The 14,905-nt window shown below is 40.6% G+C and overlaps 1 protein-coding gene across 1 annotated transcript in view; it reads left to right on the forward strand.

The window, feature by feature from the left end:
- The window catches only part of KIAA0825, a 373,779-nt gene that overhangs the window by 155,021 nt on the left and 203,853 nt on the right, over positions 1 to 14,905 (forward strand). Inside the window, exon 14 of the mRNA XM_080678353.1 lies at positions 2,389 to 2,528. Coding sequence (XP_080534479.1) covers positions 2,389 to 2,528 — 140 coding nt within the window. The remainder of the gene's footprint in view (positions 1 to 2,388; positions 2,529 to 14,905) is intronic.

A 14,905-nucleotide genomic window follows, 5' to 3' on the forward strand; every position in this document is an offset into this window, starting at 1 on the left:
CTCCAATCTCTTTCTTCAGATTGTCTCTCAAAGACCTCCTCCCCCTTTCTACACTTCATTAAACTGGATCTTTCAATTCATTAAATGTATTCTTAAGTCAGCACTCAACTCAAAATGTGTAGGAAATGTTAAAAAACTAAGTCCATTTTAATACATCACTTACAACCAACTAGTTGCTTTACATCTACTGAACCCCAAGCAAGTTTCCAGAAGTTAGCACTTGGGATTTAGTAGAGAAATAGGGACAGTGATTGTAAGGATCTGCTTCAGAGTTTCTGTCTGAAGGACTCTCCTAGTGGATTCTTCCCTAGTTCAAATAATGAATTCAAATAATGAATTCCCATATTTGAACTATTGCAAGAGGCAGACCAATTTGGGAACAACCAGGTAATTCAGAGCACCAGAAGTGGTGGACTTGGTTCCTCTGCATCAGAGTTAAGTAAATAACTCCCCGCTTCTCTCTTCCCCGCCCACCCAGAGCAGGAGTTTCCATAGCTAACATTGCCCCACCAATTGTCCAAGGAGTTTCCCTGTTTCCAGTCATGCTTATCTGAATCTCACATGGGAAGTCTGAGTTGGCCCAAAGTTCAGATGCAGGCTGAGGGATTTTGCACATCATAAGGTTGTGTAATGATCCAAATGCCAAGCCAAGCCAAAGAGTAGGTGCTCTGAAACTTCTTCATTTTTATCTTTGGATCCTCTCACTTTCGCTTAAACCAGCTTTTTGGCAAAGCATCAAAAAGTTGCTTTGCCATTTATGAGCCTACTTTTCAATCAGCTAGGTTCACTAGTAGATCTGGAGCTGGAAAACAGATTCTTGTGTCCTCACAAGACTTGACTCTGGTAGAGAGAAAAGTTTACTTGATGAAATAATAAAATGTGTATTGTCATAAGTTAAAATGTGTATAAGTGCTATAATTCACAGTGAGATAGACCACTGTGGAGAGAAATGTTTAGTGAAGACTTTACAGAGAAAGCAACATTTTTGCTGTAGATTGAAAGATGGGTAGAGTTAAGTAAAGGATTATTGCAGGGCTGGCAGCCACAGTGGACCCGAATGGGCACAAAGGCTCAGAGTCAGGAAAGGTGATGCCAGGTGGGTCTATCTTTACAAACTTGCACCAGAAAGCACCTCTTATCACAGTGGTTCTCAAATCTTAGCATACATCAGAATCTCCTGCAGAGGGTTGGTTAAAGCACACATTTCTGGAACCCATCTCCAGAATTCAGATGGGATGAGGCCTGGGAATTTGCATTTTTACAATTTCACAGGTAATGCTCACACTGCTGGTCCAGTTCCCAGGCACGGAAACTAATGGCTTAGACTATGGTGATAACTGGATGGTTCACCATTCACCACTCTGTAAATTTCATGTTGAAATGATCCCATAAATTGTTTTTCTTAGCAACACCCTTTGTTCTGTCTTTTTTTCCACTGTGAAGTTAGGTCCTTTCACTCACATGCTCACATTGCCCAATCACACCTTTTCTTCCCAATGCCACCCTATTCTCACAGTCCTTATGGCCGCAACCAGATTGAGTTCGTTCATTTCCTGCCTTTTTGTTGTTGTGGTTGTAAGCTGATTTTAGATGTTGTGACCTTTAGCCAATCTAAACTTTAAGATTTTAGAAGGAAAACATGAATTACATTATCAGTTTTAAGTTTCTACTTTACTTTCTTATCTCCTGCAGATCCATTAATAAATGAACATGGTGATATGGTAGACCTGACTTTGATTTTCTGTCCAACACTGATGATAATTTCCCAAATAGAAGCTTCTTTGCCTTGGAATTATTTCTCTTTGATGAAACAATTACCCAAGTTGGTAGCAGTGTGATTGTTAGAGTGGTTCTGATAATTGCATGCTGATTTAAGTCTTTACATATTAAATAATTAGATTATGGTTGACCCTTGACAGAAACTTTGAATTCCTTTAGTTTTATCAGCAATCGTTGTACACGACAAATTACAAAGCAGTCAAAACTCATTGGAACTTCTTGCCATGAATAATGAAAGGAGTTAATAGCACCTAGTAGGCACTCATATAGTTGGTATATGAACAAATAAATGCATTCTAAATAAATGCATAAATGATTTTTATTTGCTCCATGAAACTAAAACAGATATAGTTCTGTGGAATATAGGCATGGTGATTTTGTATCAGTTTTAAATTTGGCAGGCTACCAAATGTTAATTTGCTTTTAGCTAGTTGAGATTAAATGTATTCCTTCCCTGAGCAACCCTAAAGTAAGCAAGCATGAAAGCATTTTCCGAGTAATCTTGGAGGAATTGACATTTAAGGAAGTTAGCATTACATCTGTACTTTAAGGCTATTAATTTCATAGATAAGTTAACTTCATTACTCCATCTTTATCTTGCATTTAAAGGACTCCATCAGCTGGACAACTGACAACCGAGGGTCAATTGAAACTACTGTTAGCCCAGCCAGGTTGTAATTGGAACCTGCTTCTGGAAACTCTACTGCATCAGGATGGTTTTTTGCTGAAAATCTTGCTGAAGAGCTCAAGTGAGTATTTGTAATTATGAAAATGTCCTCAAAAAACCCAGTCATTGTTTGAGTTGAATGAAAATGTTTTTCATACTTGAATATTGGCAGAGGGATATAAACCAATTGCACTGTATCAACAGTCAGTGGGGTTAGCAGCAGGCAAAATATTTAATTGCTTTATAAACCTCTGGAAAGATTTTTTTCAGGGACTCTAAATGAGAGAAAACAATATTTTTATATAATACTATTCTGTCATAACTACCATTATATAGAAGTATATAAATGTATCAATATCTGGGGTTTAAAATGCCTAAGTAAATTATAGAACAGTTATATGTTCAAAACAGAAGTCTCAATTAGACCTAAGAGAGAGAGAGAGAGAAAGAGAGAATTACATTAGAACCACACTAGAAATTTCAGTGGTCTTGAAGAGTGCTTATCTGTATATATAAAGAACCAGGGTTGTAACATCCATAACAACTGGAGGCTCGACCGTTCGCCAGGCTGCGTGCACAGCAGGCAAGCGGGCTGAACTGCTGACCTCTTGGAGAGAGAGTTGGGGCTGATCAGCAATGGCAGCGGCTGCTGGCGAGGCCAGGAGAGAGAAGCAGGGTGATCAGACCCTGCTTCTCTCTCCCTTGCCCGCAGCCAAGCCTCTCTCTCTCTCCCAGATGTCAGCAGTTCAGCAGCTCACCAGCAGCCTTGGGCAGCTGCTGATCAGCCCCGCCTCTATGATCAGGTCCGGAGATAGGCCCAGAGATTCTGACTGGCATAGAAACCGACCAATTAGAACCAAATCTGGGTGAATTGTGAGGAGCCAATGGCTGCTTAAGAAGTGGAGTTTTTGACTGGCATAGAAACCGACCAATCAGAACCAAATCTGGGTGAACTGTGAAGGCAGAATCTAAGGTGGGGGCTGAGGAGGGGTTTTAAGGGAAACAACTATTTGGTATAAGGTGTAAGAAAGTGATTCAATTTTTTAATGACCAGTTTGGCAGTATAGTGCATATGGCTGGCTATCAGTCCAGATATAGGGATTATCTGTTTTTGTCTGCCAAGAGCATCTCCTCTTGCTGAAAAAGGCTCCCCCCCCCCCCGCCCATTTAAGCAATCCTATCCTATATAATCTATCTATACTAATAAAAGGGTAATATGCCAATTAGACCAGGTCAACCAGCCATCTTCCAGACATCAAACTTTTTTCCAGACAAAGCCATGGTGGTGGTGGCTGAGGCAGAGGCAGTTAGGGGTGATTAGGCTGGCAGGGGAGATCAGTTGGGGGTGAGATCAGGCTGGCAGGGGAGGACAGTTGGGGGCAACCAGGCCAGCAGGGGAGGGCTGTTGGGGGTGAGATCAGGCTGGCAGTGGAGGGAAGTTAGGGGCGATCAGGCAGGCAGGCAGAAAGGTTAGGGGTGATCAGGCAGGCAGGGAGGCAAGGTAGGGGCGATCAGGCTGGCAGGGGGGAAGGTAGGGGTGATCAGGCCAGCAGGCAGAGGGGTTAGGGGTAATCAGGCAGGCAGGCAGAGGGGCTAGGGGTGATCAGACAGGAAGGCAGGCGAGTGGTTAGGAGCCAGTCATCCCTGATTGCGAGAGGGATGTCCCACATTGGAGAGGGTGCAGGCCAGGCTGAGGAACCCCCTTCATGAACGAATTTCATGCACCCAGCCTCTAGTATAACTTATAAACAAGCAAGCTGTGGCTTAAGCCATATCCATTGGGGCATGGAGACATAATCATGGGAAAATTATGAATGGTAATTGAGGAGTAACCAAAGACCATATTTCTCTTAATTAGATTTTTTCCCTCTGTAAGTGCTATTTTAGAAAATGGTTAGTAATATTATGCCAATCTAACATCATATCCTACTGCTCTCCTGCTACACCTGTGAAGAGTTTTCTAACCATTTTCACATATCCCTACACATTTCTCCTATATCACACGAGGCCAGATTGATCTTATCAATCACTAGTTTCACTTTCGGTTTTCCAAGTCAAAATTGTTTTTTTCTCTAGTTCCCCATCACTAGGACCAAATCCATGTCCTTCAGCCATTCAGAAGTGATCCAACCCTAGTTTTCTAACCTTGTTTCCCACTATTTTCTTGTTTCTCTCTCTCTCTCTCTCTCTCTCTCTCTCTCTCTCTCTCTCTCTCTCTCACACACACACACACACACACACACACACACACACACACACACTTCAGCCATTGTCCCAAAGACCCAGGCACATGTTCCCTGTACAACTGGCTCACCCATGTTTCCTAATTGACTCACCATAGATGACTTGGTTTCCACCAGTCTGCAAGGACCAGCTGATGTTCCAGACTTTTTAAGGCTACAGTTCACACTGATCTCTTCTTTGCACTTCACAGTATCTATTACCTTGGCTTCTTATTTGCTCTTAGCACATTCTGTCTTATATTGTTAGTCTAGTTGTATATGAGTGAGGCAAATGTCACCAGGCCCTTGGTACAGAAATGAAGTCTAACATTTCCCTGTCCAAATCACTCTAGTCATTTCAGGGAATTTTTTGGTTTCTCAGATCTGCTCAGGACCAGTTTCCAATGTTTTTCTCTCCCACCCATCTTGATGTTTTGCTTCCCAAAAGCCACTTAGGGGAGGTGCCTCACTGCTGAGCCTTGTGAGGCTATTGCTTCTCCCCTGGTGCTCTCAAATCCTTAAAATTTGTGGTGTCAGTGTCTCAGCATGTCAAGCTTCACTGTTTTTCACGCACAAGTTTGGAAATGACTTGAATCTGACCTTGTTCCCTTAGAACCCCAAGCAATACTCTTTGGGGCTTACACCTCCCAGGTTCACTTGGAAGCCATCTCTTTGGCTTCAGGCTGTAACTCCACTCTCCTAAAGGGAAGACAGGTGCTTCCTCAGGTAGCCAACATTTATTGTTGACTAGTTTAGGTGTCAGGCACTGTGCTAAGCACTTTATATTTGTTATCTAATTTGAATCTTATCATTCCTATATAATAAAAGGGTAATATGCAAATTGTCCCCTTGACTGGGAGTTCCACCAGAGTTCGACCAGGGGGCGGGGCTGGCCCACCAACTACCTGGGTCCCTCCCCCGGCCGTCCCTGCCCTCAATCACCCCCCCAGTTGGAAGCGGGGATGATGGCCAGCCGACCTCCTGCATCCTTCCCCCCACCCCTGGCCAGCCTGGCCTGATTAGCCCCAATCGGGGCAGGCCAACTGGCCCCCACCCAAGCACGAATTTGTGCACTGGGCCTCTAGTAACCTTATAAAGAATATACTATTGTTAAAAATAATGGCATTAGAGATTAAGATAATGTTACTTGCCCAGAGACACAGACAGATGATAGATAAATGGTGGATAGACCTGGATTTTGATCCAAGCCAGAGCTTTCTGCCCCCTGCCCTTCCTATACAAATACTTACACATATTAAATGCTGGAGTGGGCAAGGAGTATCAGGAATAACTGCAATCTGTCTGCTCTCAGGTTGGATCAATCAGGACACTCTGATACATGTGTATTTAACTGGTCTTTCCAGCTAGGAAGTCAGGTCCCTCGGAGATTTTTATATTCTTCCTCAAACTAGAACAGTGCTTTAATAGGGAAAGTCCAGTAATTGGCCAGTCAGTGATCAGTTAGGACATAAACTATGAAACAAGGTGGCTATGTGACATGGATAGTCTCTGACACAGCTGGAGAGTTACTCTAATAGAATTGTTGAGACTCGTGGGCCTGGTCCCAGAAGAAAAATGGTCTCCTATTGATAGAGTTATATAGAACAGCCTAGAAAATCAATTGAGATCAAACCTTTTCATTATACTGATATAGCCACTAAGTAGAGGAAGAATGCTTGTAGTTATGAATATTTAACCATGTTTTTTTTACAAATAAATCCCACATTTACTTATCAAAAGTACTAGATCCACCTTCTGGTCTGTATGAGAGACTTCAGTTATCAAAGGTACCATGTAATGCCGCCTTCAGTTTGGTTCTTATAGGGTACACATGTGTATTTACCCAATCTGCTCAAATACCCATCATTTTTAACAAATGCTATTGGGTGTTTAATTAGGGTTACATAGCTGCTCTGGTATTGTCTTGTATTGAATTCATTAGCTACTTTAAATACTAAAAGGATGAAGTGACAGAATTTACTAATCAATTGATTGACTGACTTATTGAGTTCTAGTGGAAGCCTTGTCACTTTAAGTTAGAAACAATATACTCATGGAATCTTGTTAACCAGACAAAGATGGAAATTATTATGTAATAAAAATAAGTTTGTGAAAATTTTCAGAAATTTTCTTTCATTTGTTTAGAAGTCTCAGAGTATTTCAGAACACCATTTGGTAATTTAGAAGTTTAATCATATTTTTAGGAAAGCAAAATTTCAGAATAAAATATGCTGAATTCAGTGCTTCAAGCAACCTAATTATCAGCTTTCTTTTTTTATGGGAGAGTTTGTTTTTTTTTTTATAAATAGTGTCTTTTCAGTCTAAGTGATAAAATTTAACTTTGTGTTAAATTGGTTCATGAATAAGAATAAAGAGATTTAAGCAGATTTTTATTATACATATTTTAAAACAAGGTTCTCTTCATTCACTAAACAGTTATTAAATTCTGTTAGATACAAAAATTTTTTGATAGACAACCATACAATAAAGATGAAAACATGGGGTTTATCTTTTAGTTAAAGTGATATCTGTAGCTTTTGGAATGGCTCTATGAAAGTGATTTATCAGAATTTCTATTTATTTTAAAAGAATCAGCATAACATTTATGGAAAGACTATCTTGTAATATGATGTGCAACTTCACTGAGGATCAGAAAATTGCCAAATTAAATAAATGAATTGTGAAATTTTAATTTATAATATATGCTTCATAGGCTGCAGCTCCTAGGAAGTAGAATCATGTTTTTGCCATGGATAATAACTCCATGTGTAAATGCAGTATTTTGAGGGAATGCTTACACTGCTAAAACTTGATAAAAATAAACTGATTTCACGTGGTAGGTGGTTTATAACATTCGTTGGCTACAGTTCAGTTGGCATGAGAAGGCAAATGTTGGTTTCATTTTTAAATTGGGCCCCCTTAAATTTAAAGAGAAAATCTCTTAACTACAAATGTTTATAGAAGACTTTAAAATTGTAAGACACTATTGTGGATTACTGACTTTAAAAACCCAGGGCAATTGTTTTGGTAATTGCCTCACTGAGGCCACATGGCTTAAGCAGTTTCTTACATGTGGCATCAAAGGAACAAATATCTGGCAAATTTCCCAATTGTTAGCAGGTGGCCTTTTCCTGTTAGTGACATTTGAATGAAGTGTGACTAACATTCTTTCCTTTGCCCATTGCCCCAAGAATGATTTCCAGTGGAAACTTCTTGGCTTCTTGTAATGTGCAGTTGTAATATAATAACAACAAACTAGCAAATACATAATATTTAACATGTTCCAGACATTGTTTCTAAGTGCCTTAAATGTGTTCACTCACTGAATCCTCACAACAATTCTGTGTAGTAGGTACAGTGGCCATTTCCATTTCACAGATGAGGAAACTGAGACACATAGAACTTCAGTCAGTTAACTAAGTCACATAGCTCTTAAGTGGCACAGAAAGATGCAAACCAGACCACTGGCTTCCAGAGACTTCTTTCACCCACCACACCATGCAGCATCCAGGTAGAGCCACGGAACATTTACCAAATCGCACGTTGCGCAATTCATGGGAGGCATCAGGAACCTTTATAATGGATCATTTTGATGGTACATTTTGTACTTCCAAACTTATAACAAAGTGCCTAAAAATAATCAAGAAACAGAGCAGCAGAAAATTCTTGCTAAAGGGCTGCTATCCCTACCAAGCGGTGATTGACGTAAAATGAATAAATCAATTCAAATTCTCTTATGCTATAGTTAATATTTTCCTGATCTTTTGAGTCATGAGAGGCATGTTATGGATGAAGCTTGGTATTCTTGACTTTCAAGTACGTACAAACAGACCACCTGGGGGAGCTGGTTAAAATGAAAGATTCTGACCCAATAGGTGGGCCTGAGATTCTGCATTGCTAACAAGCTCCCAGGTGTGCTGCTCCTGCTGCTGTTGGTCCCTGGACCCCCTTTTGAGTAGCAAGGTCATCAAACAAAGTATCAGTTTCTATAAAAGGCAAAAGAATTGAGTATGTGTTTTGTCCCTCCAGTGTATTATAGACTTTTAGAGACACAATTTACTTAAGACTATTTCTAAATCATTTTATCAGGAAATTCACAGCAGTCAGAAAGCACAGTCTTATTCAAATACAGATCTGATTATGTCACTCCCCTGCTGAAAACCTTTTGAGCTGCCCACTACTTATTTAATAAGGACCCTAATCCTTGAGGTAGGAGCAATGCCCTTGGTGCTCTGGCCTTGGGCGATGTGTTCACCATATTATGTCCTGTTGCCCCAGCTTAGCATGCTCCAGCTCAAGCACATAGTGGCCTAGGTTGTGCATTCTAGATGTACCAGTTAATAATGCGGATTTTTTTCAATAGATGGAGTTACACATATGTTGATATATATGCGATTTGATATGTATGCTATTTTGTTGTATTGACAACAAGCTTCAAAACTTCATATGTCAAACTTGCTGAAGGTGTTCACATCATAGATATTTTTACGCTTAAAAATGTCGAATTTCATGCCAAAAAAAGAGCATTTGCGGGAAGTTTTAATTCATTACTTTATTCTGAAGAAAAAGTTATCGTGTACTTCGGGAAGCTTATGGTGAACATGCTCCATCTCAAGATACTTGTGAACGCTGGTTTAAACACTTTAAAAGTGATGATTTTGATGTGAAAGACAAAGAACGTTCAGGTCAACCAAAAAGTTTGAAGACCAACAATTAAAAGCATTATTGGATGAAGATGCATGTCAAACTCAAAAACAACTTGCAGAAAGATTAAACGTTGCTCAGCAAACAATTTCCGATCGTTTAAAAGCAATGGGAAAGATTTTAAAGGAAGGAAAATGGGTGCCACATCAACTGAACGAAAGACAAATGGAAAACCAAAAAGTCATCAGTAAAATGTTGCTTCAACGTCACGAGAGAAAATCTTTTTTGCAACGAATTGTGACTGGCGATGAAAAGTGGATTTATTTTGAGAATTCCAAATGCGCAAAATCATGGGTTGATCCAGGTAAACCATCAACATCGACTGCAAGGCCGAATCGCTTTGGGAAGAAGACAATGCTCTACGTTTGGTGGGATCTGGAAGATGTGGTGTATTATGAGCTTCTAAAACCAGGTGAAACCGTTAATACTGAATGCTACTGACAACAAATAATCAATTTGAACCACGCTTTGATCATAAAATGACCAGAGTGTGCCAGAAGACACGGCAAAGTAATTTTGCTTCATGATAATGCACCATCACATGCTTCAAAACCAGTTAAAGACACGTTAAAAGATCTTGCCTGGGAAGTATTAACCCACCCGCTGTATTCACCAGACCTTGCTCCTTCAGATTACCACTTGTTCTGATCGATGGCACATGCACTTTCTGAGCAGCACTTCAAAATGTACAAAGAAGTAGAAAATTGGGTCTCTGAATGGTTTGCCTCAAAACAAGAAATGTTCTATTGGGACAGTATCCACAAATTACCTGAAAGGTGGGGGAAATGTGTAGCTAGTGATGGACATTACTTTGAATAACGCATTTTTTATGTTTCTTTGGAAATTATCGTGATTTCTTTGATTACAAAATCTGCCATTATTAACTGGTACACCTATCTTTATATCAGCAATGTCCCTCAGAAATGTCTTGAGGAAAAAGGCAGCTGCTCCAGCACCAATGACCATTCAATTGTCCCACATATGTGCCAAATTCTTCCCATGGGCAGAACATTTGAAATGTTGTGTAGGGGGGTCTAGAATCTTCTCACCTACCATATTTTGGAGTAGCATGTCTCAAGACCCATCAGCTGTATTCTATCTGAACTTTATTTATGGACACTGAAATTTGAATTCACATGGTTTTTGCATGTCTCAAAGCATATTGTATTCCGAATGTGTTTTAACCGTTTAAGAACCATTCTTAGCTGTGAGCCATTAAAAAAGCAGGTGGCAGGCTTGATTTGCCGACTGGGCTGTAGTTGCCAACCCTTGTTCTAGAGCAGGGGTGGGCAAACTTTTTGACTCGAGGGCCACAATGGGTTCTTAAACTGGACCGGAGGGCCGGAACAAAAGTATGGATGGAGTGTTTGTGTGAACTAATATAAATTCAAAGTAAACATCATTACATAAAAGGGTACAGTCTTTTTTTTTTATTTCAATAGTTTTATTCATTTCAAACATTTTAACAAGAAGAATGTAAACACTAATTATTATAATTTGAAACTTCAAAAAAATGGAGGAATCATAGCACAATAACATACCTTATATTGAAGATGGCAAAGGCAAAATAAAATTGCCTAACAAAGGAAAGGTACAAAAGCCTTTCAAATTAAACTTAAATATAATAAAATAATTTAAAACTAAAACAAATAGAAAAGAACAAAATGTGTAAACAGTAAATTAAACATTTTCTTTAGTGCAACTTCCAAATTATGCCCGGGACGTAGATGTAGATGGCAATGTAGACTGGGTTGAAAGGTTTTTGGTCTTTAAAACATCAACTTCAGTGGGAACAGTGTTGTTGGTCTCCTTTTTTAGCTAATGCATCAAAGTCTGGAGTTAGTTTTGTTGTGGTTATTCTCAGGATAGATCTGAGGTGTTCGTCTGTTAAGCTGGATCTGTGAGGGGCTTTGTTGATGTTCATGACGCTAAATGTCTGCTCACAAACATAGGTTGACCCAAACAGCACCAGTATCTTCTGTGCCATCCTCCAGATGTTTGAAAAAGTGGCTTCATTAAGTGAAGCATAAAAGTCTCTTAGTTCAAGAGAGCTGAATTTCTCCTTTAGGACAAAGTCAGACTGAAGATCGATGAGTTCCAGTTGCACCTCTTCTGGTGCTGTTTCAGGGTTTTGTGACAAAGGACAGGCCACCAGTTGAAGTGACTGGTCAATTTTTTCAACATCAGGAAACCGACGACAGAATTCTGCATGCAGATCATCCAGTGATTTGCTGTATTTCTTCACATTTTGGATGGTCTCCTTCTGTGTGGCTAGTGTGGCAAAATGAGTGAAGACTTTGTCTGAAATTTGTCTGGAAAAGAAAATCAGCTTCGATTTAAAGGCTTTCATATTAGTGTACATGTCATGTACATACTGATCTTTTCCCTGTAGCTTCACATTTAGCTCATTCAAATGTGAAAATATATCTACAGCAAATGCAAAGTCACACAGCCAATTCTTGTCACTCAGCTCAGTAAATTCGTCAGACTTCCCCTTTAATTTCAAAAATGCACCAATCTCTTCTTTGAGCTCCCACACTTGTTGGAAAACTTTGCCCAACCTCAACCAGCGGACACGAGAGTGGTAAAGTAAGTCGTGGTGATCCGCATCAGTTTCCTCCAGAAACTTAATAAACTGACGGTGCTGAAGTCCCTTTGCTCGAATGAAATTAACAAGCTTTACGACTGGATTAACAACATGATTAAGTTGTAATATAGACTTGCACAATGATTCCTGGTGAATAATACAGTGAAGAAAAATAACATCTTGGTTAGGGTTCTCCTCTTTCACTTTATCCTGAATTCTTTTTAGCAGTCCAACATTTTTTCCAGTTAAATTTGGAGATCCATCTGTCGTGACATTAGCAAGTTTACTCCATGGTAGCTTCATTTTCTCGATGACAGTAGACACCCGGTCATACAAGTCCTCTCCCCGTGTTTTTCCTTTCAGTGGCTCCATGGCTAAAAACTCCTCCGTAATTTCAAAATTGTCACTAATCCCTCGGATAAAAATTAAGAGCTGAGCAGTGTCCGTTACGTCATTACTTTCATCCAATGCTAGTGAATAAAACTTAAAGAACTCTGCCTTACTATTTAACTTGCTGGCCAAGTCTTCATCAATCAGTTCCACTTGACGAGTCACTGTCCTGCGCGATAAGCTGAGTTTTTCAAACTTGCCTTTGCTCTCTGGACACAAGAGACCTGCTGTCTCTATCATACATTCTTTCAAAAACTCGCCTTCAGAGAGAGGTTTGCTAGCTTTTGCTAATTTGAATGATAGCATAAAACTTGCTTTGGTAATTGTCTCTTGAATTGCATGCAGTTTGTCTGTGAAAGACATTTTGCTGAGCCTGTAATTTAGCCATCAACCTCTGTGCAGTAGCCTCCCGTTCTTGAGGTGACTGCTTGCTAGCATAGTTGCCATGCTTTGTGGCAAAGTGACGGCTGAGATTGTACTCTTTGAAGACTGCAAGTGTTTCCTGGCATATCAGACATACCGGCATTGATCAGACTTCGGTGAAAAAATATTTTGTTGTCCACTCCCTCTTAAACACTCAGCATTCACTGTCCACTTTCCTTTTCTTTGGTCCACTCATGTTTAATATTGGGCTAAAACCAACAGTACCGTTCTCTTATTAAATTCTTTACTAAAATAAGACAGTAAAGTATAAAAACAAGTGATTAAATTTGCTCTACTATAACATTTTTGGTCTTCTAAAAAATATATATATAACAAAATCATCTGAAAAAGTTCAGACATGGGACAGAGGCACACCCTGACCATAGAGAACAACCCCTTTCCTCCATAGGAAACCTGTGTATCTTTCACACAGGCCCTTTGTTTATGGTAACACACATAGCTGCACATTGCTGTGTCTTCCAGACACACTTGTATGGGAGGTGCTGGGGCAGTGCAAAACATGGGTAACCAGTAGTTACCACTAGCACTTCCGTTACTGGCATAAAACAGCCGCAGTGCACATAGTGTGAAAGAGCCCATTATCATTGTCAGATTGCATCCACTGGACTCTATAAAAACAACCAAGTGCCACTTTTAAATGCCCATTGCAACAGTTTTTCTTATTAAAAGCTGGAAATGGCAGGATATTTATATATATATACCCCTACTGTGACAGCCTGGCAGAGCATTACAAAGGAGAAAAATCAGCATCTGGTGATGTCCATAAGTACAAGACTTCAGGCTGTCATTACCAGGAAAGGGTTTCATCCAAGTATTAGATATGAACATTTGATTTTCAGTTTTTCATTTGTCCAATTACTTCTGAAACCCTGAAATTAAGCGATTTTGTAATAAAATCTTTAGTTCATCACATTTCTATACAATCTTTTTGTTCAACCCACTGAATTAGGGTTTGTTCACACTAGCCGTGCTGCCGTTGCAGTGTGGTGCAGTACTGCAATGCAGCGCAGCTAGGGTTAATGCAGGGTACACAGGTTTCCATCATGTTTGCGTTGATGCTAATGTGCAGTGGTGCATGTTAACACAAATGCCCTGTAGCACGCATTTTTACAGGCGCAAGGTGGAGAAGCAAACGCAGCGCAAAATGCATTTGTTTTGCTGCTAACACATGCGGTTAGTGGCCACGGTAGCGTTACTGATACCGCATCCGTATCAGCAAAAAAATGCAGCCGCAGCATGGCTAGTATGACATGTCCTCTGTGTGTCTTTTTCCCTGCTGTGCGCGTCCGCAGTGGGAAAAAAAACTGCAGTGGATACAAGCCCTAAAAGCTGAAAGTCTTTGTTGTTTTATTAACAAGTCATTGTGATGTACAGAATGTGGGAACAGGAAAAAATTGTGTTTGAGTAGAGCTCTTAATCTTACCTCAGAAAGGCTCTGATACTGTGCTCTCCAGGGGCGTGTCTCCCTACATCACCACGATAACGTGTCTACGCATTCCCAGGGTGATGTTGGGAGACGCGTCCGTGGACATTACAAGGAGCCTCTGGAAGATTGAGAGGTTGTTCCTTCTACTGAAAGGGCGGATATAAATCCGCCCACTCAGAAGAAGGAGCTGCGGCCGTGTTTCCCGACGTTGCCATGTTAACACTGCTGCTGATGAAGGAGCAGAGGGGAGAGCAAGAGAACCCTCCGCTCTTTCAGCTCCGGGGGCCGGATAGAACAGCCGAACGGGCTGGATCCAGCCCGCGGGCTGTAGTTTGCCCAAGGCTGGTCTAGAGAATTGTGCAGCACCCAGGCTCCCAGGTGGCTTTCTCACTTCTCTGCAGTGTGGTCACTTGGAAAGGAGGCCTGCACACACCCCAGCATGGAGCTTTCCCTTCTCTCCCAAGGCCTGGGCAGACATTCCACTCCAGTCGTCGGCAAACTGCATCTCATGTGGCTCGCGGGCCGCGGTTTGCCGCTCTGTTGACTAATGAGTTTGCTGACCACTGACCTAGACTCTCGATTACAATAATTACAGGCTGTTGTTGTCCCTTGTGATTAAGCCCCATAGGCTTGGTCTCTTCCTACAGAAGGGATTTCCCATTGAAATAGCTTTACCTCAAAACTCA

The sequence above is a fragment of the Plecotus auritus genome (genome assembly GCF_963455305.1).
Source record: "Plecotus auritus genome assembly, chromosome: 7".
Lineage (NCBI taxonomy): Eukaryota > Metazoa > Chordata > Mammalia > Chiroptera > Vespertilionidae > Plecotus > Plecotus auritus.